Here is a 7,989-nt window from a genome sequence, read left to right as displayed (position 1 = left end):
TTACAGGAGCATATTTTATTGCGACTGAGATCCTTATACTTTTTACAGGCATGCTTAAGTGAAATCTTACGAGATTCATATTTTACGTTTACATATTTTCACAATTACAATAAATAACAGTGTTTAAATGTTTTGAAAACTATTTAAGCCAAGTAGGCCTTAGGCCTAATATGCTTTTTTTAAGGTATAACAAACAGTATTTACAACACTATTTAATAGAATTTCATAAGTTAAGGCCGTCTCATTAGGTCCGAGGCAAGTACTGAAAAATAAGCTCAGTGAATATTATTCATGTTTTTTTTTCTTATCGTCATGGTCACGAGCATTAATATGTATACACTTTAGTACCATGTCACATTAGGTTTGTAGACAATAATGTCAAATGTGTTAAAGCGACAGGGTTCTATTATACATGTTACACCTCATGACATGACATGAACAATCTCAGCTAAACTATTTGTGGCCTTATCATAATTTTACATCTAGAGACTAGATGAAAATAACTAAACCCTAGAAAAATATCAACAAATCACTACGTTAAATACGGCTTGATTAACTTGTAAGCAGTACAGAAAGAACTATCTTTCTGTCTCTTTCTGTCTTGACTGTATTAGTATGCAGTCTAGTGCGGTCTTCCGCACTAAAGTCAAGTGCGGAAGAGAGACAAAACAGGAAAATGTATTGTTCTGACAGCTGTCAAATCCATCAACCTATATTCAACGGAGCCTAGACACAAATCATACTACAATTTCAAGTTATTATCACCAACTGGAAAGCTTCTAAAAATAAATCAAATTCTCACTGGTCACTTGTTCTACAACGAAGTGTGAAATAAAACATACAAAACACATCAAGTATTTGGCAACATGGTAGCTTAAAAAAAATAACAAACAACAAAATTATTTGTACTTACTTAGAACTGTTTATCAGGCTGTGTTAACAACATCCTGACAATAATATAACACCATGATTCTACAAAGATCGCACGCCTATCTTTTTAAAAATTGGTACTTATAAATATCATGCATTTTGCCCTAATTTTGCTTTGATAAAATGTACGATACTTCCCTGCGAATAGTCCTACAACAAGTACAGTAGGCAACAAAATATAAATCACAGGATAAACGGATACAGTTGTATGTGATCCTTAATATTTTCAACTATATTATCATTGGTCCGTATTAAAGTCGTAACGCCGAGTCCTTTTAAAATCCAAACTCCATTGTTTTACTATTGTGTCTGGAAACCTCGGCTTTACGAGGTTAAATGGGACTTAAACATAGCTGGCGAGGATTGGGTGTATATAGTACTATACACCTCTGCCTACCCCTTTGGGGTTACAGGCGTGATGTTATGTTGTAAATTTTACAGCTCGACAAAAGTAAAAATGTGCAGGTTTCAGGAAAAAGGATTTTAATTGGCAACACAAGTATAGGTATACTAGTAATTTTTCTGTGGCATTATATTTTTTAAAAGAACGACTATACACCTCTGCTTACCCTTACGGGGATACAGGCGTGAAGATATATTATGTTAGTTTGTTAAAAAAAACAATATGACACTAATCTTCATTATTCGGCTTCCAAGAAGATAGTATTGTAATACTTTTTTTCAGAAAGAATGATAATTTCATTAATTTACAGCTGCATCAGTGAAAAATATTAACTATATAACATAGAAATGATAATCACATTTCTTTTTTCCAGTTATTTTCCGATACAATAAAACCCATAATATGTTCGGTTTGTTCATTCCTGAGTCCACTAAAGACATAAATAGTTCTAAAATGTACCCACTAATTGTATACGAATTTGGCCAACAAAACCCAAAGCTTCTTTCATTCTTATCATTATCAATCACGTGTTATTAAAACCGGGTATTCATTAAGCAACATTTGCCGGCAATAAATTGCGCAACATGCTCAATATATTGCAACTTTCCTCACAACCAAATCGCGGAAGTGTGGCGGAACATAGTAAACGTCCCTATTAAATATAACTCTTAGTTACCTTAGTGATTAAGTCTTTTAACATAAAGAATAGTCAGTCTCCTCTACTCAAATGTTGCCTAGGTGAGATTGCTGTTTAACAATAAGGTCACCTATTGTACTTTTTATTTATCTTTTGTTTTTGAATCTTGTATTTCCTGTGTGTGCGATAAAGTATTTGTTATGTTATGTTAGTTATGAAGTAGAATAAAATAATTAGTCAGGCAAAATAAAGTATTTCTGAAGTCATTACAAGGAATTCTCGATGAACGAAGAAATTAGATAATCATCTAAACCGTAATCAATTGCTGAACACTCTAATAGGCAATGTCTAACCTCACCTCTGTTTCTTTGGACCTCAACCTAAATATAGGGCATTTTTTACGTGACTTTTGTAGATTTGCTGCATTAACTACTGAGGCGGCCTGAGAGCCAACACTCGGTAACAAGGTATTTATGAGTAATTCCATGGACGAACTATACTAGAGGACTTAGTCAATCGCCATACTGCGACGCATAACCCGGAAAGAATAAAAGAAACGTATTTCCACTTACGTGTCGCATTTGTTCCAGAGGGATTTAAAGAATGAGTAAATGAATGAATAACCCGGGCGAATCAAAAGGTACGTCGCTGGTATGCAATCCGTTTGACGTGCTGTCTACCTAACTGTGTCGGGTTATTGGCGGATGTAAAATTTTTAGACGGTTGGTTTAGATTTGTGCTTAAAATTGACGTGTGTTCCATAAATTTTATGCTTGTCAATAACCCGTCCCTTTCCTTTTCGGCGGATAAGAAAATGACAGATATAACTTAAAATAAAATTAGATGGTATTTACAGGAATTAGCACCAATATGATACTTTGCAACGCCATCTAAGTTTTTTTATATAATAAAGAGCTGCAGCTAACAAAATCAACTATTTCCGAACACATGTCATTGCCATCTCACCTGCAGTATGCATAATAATATTCTTCTTTTATTGAAGAATACACAATAGAAGATATTGATAATGTTTAAATACAACTAGAGACATCTAGTTTATTTAAAAATTACTAAATAATGGGATACACAATCTACTATGGTGATCACTAGTCCTCTATTTTATTTAAGTGCAGTTCATTTCATAAAATTTGTCAAAATCATTGCACAGTAAAAAAGTTGATAATGAATACCCAATTTGACCTTTACAATGTAAACAACTAGAATTTTATCACATTACCAAGCAATCCAAGGCGGCTGATTCATTTTATTAATAGGCACATGGGTCATGTTGACTGGTAGGTTGATAATTGCGTATCTTCTATGTAATCTTCTTAAAGTGCGCAGAATCGTGGCTCCGCTTCGCCCGAGTAGGAAACCTGCTGGTATATTAACATCCACTTCCATCCTGAAAGGAATACAATATAATAGTGAGATCAATGATAAAACATAGTAATATAATATTTTTATAATAACAAGGGAGTCACCTTAATTGTTATGATGCATGGTAAACTTCATAAAATGTATATAACATAAATAATTTACATATACTAATTTAACATAACAAAACAAAATGATATATTATTTTAAGAAAATTTATACAATCTAAAACCATTGCCATTCAATAAACTGCATTTACTTGACAGACATTGATTCAATGCAATCTAGTATGACAAAGTAAAATTCCTCAGATTTGAATTTAAATATGATAATTAGGTAAACAAACAGGTGAAGGTAAAGACAGTAATGTGGCTTCATTAGAGACATGTTTACAGCCTTTAAAATATGAAATTATCAGAAGAAACAATGGTGAAAATCAATAAAAAAATTGTTTACTTATACACAAAAGCAACTTACTTATCATCAACCATCTCTATAAGGTGGTCGAGAGCATCTTCCCATTTGTCTATGGATTCTGTGATGATCACAGCTCTAGCACCAGCCTGCTGGGCTTTTGCAGTTTTAAACACGAACGAACACTCCCTGGAAGGAGAAAACATCTACATTAACATAGAATAAGGAATAATACTATGTATAGAATGGCAACTCTCCTCTCCCCACCAGCGTCTGGTGTATGAAAATGTCAAAGTGTCTGTGTAAAATGAGGACTTAAATGTCCGGGGTGCAACATTAAATTACAAAAAAAAACTATTTTATACACTTTCTGGCACATACCTAAATACATTAACATAAAAAACACTAATAATATTATATTCACCTATATACTAATACTTCTATAATACTAGTCATCATTGGCTTGTTTTGACTTTCTGCAAGGCATATAAAAATTATGTTGTTAGAATTTCCAGAACTCTTGACAAACACAGCAAAAAATCTTACCCTCTTTCAGATAATGCAATGTGCCCTAACAAGTCTTCTTGATTCTGAATATCTGTGCAACTGTGCAGTGGAACTGTTGGGACTAATCTTGCTTTGTCAAACCGCATACTGTCATTCTGAAATTGTAAATTGTATTTATTTTATTACCTGTTAATACACAAAAAGACAATAAACAACTGCCATCTCTATGTCTCCCAATGGAGGTTTAATTACTTATACAAGATTAATCAAGAAGACAGCCCAAACAGTCATGCACATAATAAAAGAATAATCATTTGCAAATATCTTAGTACAATAAGTACACATTGCTACTAGTAATCCTAGTAAGTTGTTTTTAACATATCACCTCAACCATAAAACCAATAGAGTGCATAAACATATTACAGAAAACTGAATAGAAGTTACTTACAAATACTGCACCAAAGTCTTTAGCTGGCCTTACACGAAAAGAGTAACTAAGCTCGGGAGGATCCAAAATTTCAAAAAAAACATCTCCCGCAATAATATCCGCTGTAGAAGCCCCATCGTTAAAATGTAAATCATTGGCTGAAAAAATGATAAATATTCTGTAATATATAAAATCACACTGTACACTAGTCTTCAGAACATTGTAATCGCGCAATAAGATATTAAATTAGTCACACATTCGATATAAAGAGGTAAGTATGGGAAACATAGACGACATCAAATAGTTTAACATATAACCATACCTCCCGAAGATACGAAGCCAGCAAATAACACAATCAATAAGCTTGAATAAAGTGGCACTAAATATTTGAATTTGAAAATACTTGTATCTTGCATGTTTTATTAATTAATTATAGGCGACTGCACTATGACAGATCACAGAAACGAACTTAACCTTAAAAAAATAAAACATTCCGACTTGATTCTGACCAAAGACCTTGTATAGAATCAAAGACCTTGTATAGAATAGACGGATAATATTTTAGAGTGACGATCAAACTATCACAGCTCTCTTTCTTCCCTATGGCAACAATCTCTGTGGAAAAAAGAAACAAACATAGACAAACACCGCTGTCTAGAACGTCAGTGTTTACCTCAGAACAATAACTAAAGCATAGAAGGAAGGCTAAAATAAGAATTCAGAAACTATAAACCGGCTCTCTTCTAGCTTACGACACAAACTATGAGTGAGAAAAGGACAAATGATTCGCTCTTTGCTTCATTTTTTCCGAGGTTGTCACAACATGAAATGTCATTTGGACCTATTGGACTCATTTTAACTCGGCCAAATACATAGTAACATACATAAGAAGATTTTACTTATATTTACCGAACTATTTGACACGGTCGCGTCAACTGTGTTTACGAGTGTCTTGTGTTCAGATTGTTTTAAGTGATAATTTAACAATATTTTTCCAAATAAATGGAAAGAAACTTTTATTTATATCAAATAATTGAGTGTCTCGACTGTGTGACATTATGTCTTGTATGGTATGGGGCTGCAGCTCACATTCAGGAAGAAAAGAAAATAGCCAACAACTTCTGTCGTTTCATCGGTAAGTTTTTTGTAATTTTCTAGTGAAATGTGAACTGCTGAACAATTTTAGGAAAGTAATATGTTTTGCTGAATAGATTTGTAGCATAAAATATTTGAGATATCCATTATATTATACGTTTCATCGATGAATACGGAATTGATTTGAGGTTATGTTGATTGTCCATAGTGATGTACTAAAATTATCGATACTTTTAATTTTTAGATTTCCTGTAGACGATAACAAAGAGAAAGAATGGATAATTCGCATTAATAGACGAAATTGGATTCCAAATAAGTACAGCCGTATTTGCTCGAAACATTTTACTGCGGATTCATTTATGTGTGTTCCTAATTCAAAGCGGAGGCGTCTTCGAGACGATGCTATTCCTACATTGAACATTATAGATCAGACAGATGAAATGGTGTTTAAATTTAAATTTCAGCCTAGCCTGCATCATCTCACTGCTGGATAGATAGATAAGATATTTGTATCATGTTATCACAACACGTTTATACTATCTATCATTCAACTACATATTATTATGTACTTAATAAACTTAGTATATACTAAGTCTGTAGTTGTTTTATGTCTAAACAATTATGAGTTGTACACGTTTTATATAAGTAAATTATTATTATCTTTGATTTCAGATATTAAATCCAAAAGTGTCGACTGGATTTACATGAAAAGGTATATCAAATAATTTTCTTTTTTTATATTTTTAATATGATATACATATATAGAGTGTATAATTCAACCAGCTGCACAATGCACTTAAATCAGATATATTTTACTTTTATTTTTATAGATTATTTTGTACATATACTATTTTAACATTATTATTAAACTTTATTTCAGTCAGTTCAAGAAGACGAGATGAAAAATTTAAAAGAAAAGCTGAACAAGTCCCGCCTCAAGATCAAACGACTTAATGAAAAAAAAAAACAATGTGACAGGGTGTCACAAAGACAGTTTCTAAGCAAATTGACACTGTTTAGAAATTAATAAATTTGTATTTATTGTAAATATAATGTACATAATTAATAACGTGTGAAATAAATACTTGCTAATGAAAATGAACAGATTTACGATCTAATTTATATTTCATTTTACCTCCTGTTCTTATTTACTCCTACTCCAACACTCCAGGTTGATACGAACTGCGCCCAATAAAGAATGTAATGAATGTTATAGATTTGTGTAAGCGACTTAGATAAATCTTGACTAAACCTTCCTTTACAAATACAAATATACTTTATTGCACACAACATACAATACTTACAAGTTTTACACGAAAGATACAGTACACCACCTACCTACCTTTTACTTTCCCTTTCTGTTCTCTTATGAATACTTGTATGCCGTATTTTTTAAAGTAATAATAATAATAATAATAATAATCTTTATTGAACATAGGCTTACAATTTTACATTAATAAAAATATAGACAACTATAATAAGACCAATTACTCTAGATATGCGGCGGTCCCTGCACTAAGCTCAGCTTGTATCGCAGGGGCCAGAGTACGATTTCCTGTCAGGATTTACAAAATGGACACACGGACAGAATACAGAGCACTATGAAAAATTATAACTGCTTATATCAAAATACACAATAATGAAACATAATAAAAATATTTAAAATTAACAAAAATAAAACTTCTAGGTATGGAGTAATGTGTGTGTGTGTGTGTGTGTGAGTGTGTGTGTGTGTGTGTATGTATGTGTGTGTGAGTGTGTGTGTGTGTGTGTGTGTGTGTGTGTGTATGTGTGTGAGTGTGTGCATGTGTGTGTGGGAGGTTCAAAGGGAGCAGTAGCTGTTTTTCGGCATTAGAGCCTCTGTTTCGACATAGTTTAGCTCTTGTAACCAAATTTCGATCGCTTTCTTAGCCTTGGACGTGGAAAGTGTTTTTACGAACTGCAGAGCTCTGCAAACCTTATTGTAAAGATATGGATGTAAAAAGAAAGGATGACGTTTTGAAAAGCTGGTCCTAACAAAGGGAACGTAAACACTGAAAACTCTACGTTTTATCAGTTCATCATATTCCTGAGACCGGATGGTAAGTATAATGCTATATCTAGTAGGTACGAGTATGGTAATCCTAGTATTGAAACAGCTTGTAGCCCTAGTAAAGACCGCCATTTTATGTTTACAGAGTGGCACGTTTTTTCTGTAGG

General features: G+C 32.8%; 1 protein-coding gene and 1 long non-coding RNA gene across 2 annotated transcripts; one reads left to right on the top strand and one right to left on the bottom strand.

Annotated features, from left to right (window-relative positions):
• LOC126371114 (PRADC1-like protein) lies at positions 1-5,177 on the bottom strand. The gene is made up of 5 exons (XM_050016325.1): positions 5,018-5,177; positions 4,717-4,853; positions 4,308-4,423; positions 3,825-3,950; positions 1-3,375 (listed from the first exon to the last, which is right to left on the bottom strand). Exons 1-5 carry the CDS (start codon positions 5,109-5,111, stop codon positions 3,204-3,206), a joined length of 645 nt encoding a protein of 214 aa, XP_049872282.1. The 5' UTR covers positions 5,112-5,177; the 3' UTR covers positions 1-3,203.
• Positions 5,178-5,421: 244 nt separating this feature from the next.
• On the top strand, positions 5,422-7,179 carry LOC126371127 (uncharacterized). The gene is made up of 3 exons (XR_007566960.1): positions 5,422-5,830; positions 6,463-6,502; positions 6,671-7,179. It is a non-coding gene; the product is annotated as an uncharacterized LOC126371127 (long non-coding RNA).
• The last annotated feature ends 810 nt before the right edge of the window (positions 7,180-7,989 follow it).

Source organism: Pectinophora gossypiella, chromosome 12 (assembly GCF_024362695.1).
Source record: "Pectinophora gossypiella chromosome 12, ilPecGoss1.1, whole genome shotgun sequence".
In the NCBI taxonomy this organism is placed as follows: domain Eukaryota; kingdom Metazoa; phylum Arthropoda; class Insecta; order Lepidoptera; family Gelechiidae; genus Pectinophora; species Pectinophora gossypiella.
Note: the sequence above shows the minus strand (reverse complement) of the source record. Positions and strands in the feature narration are given on the sequence as shown.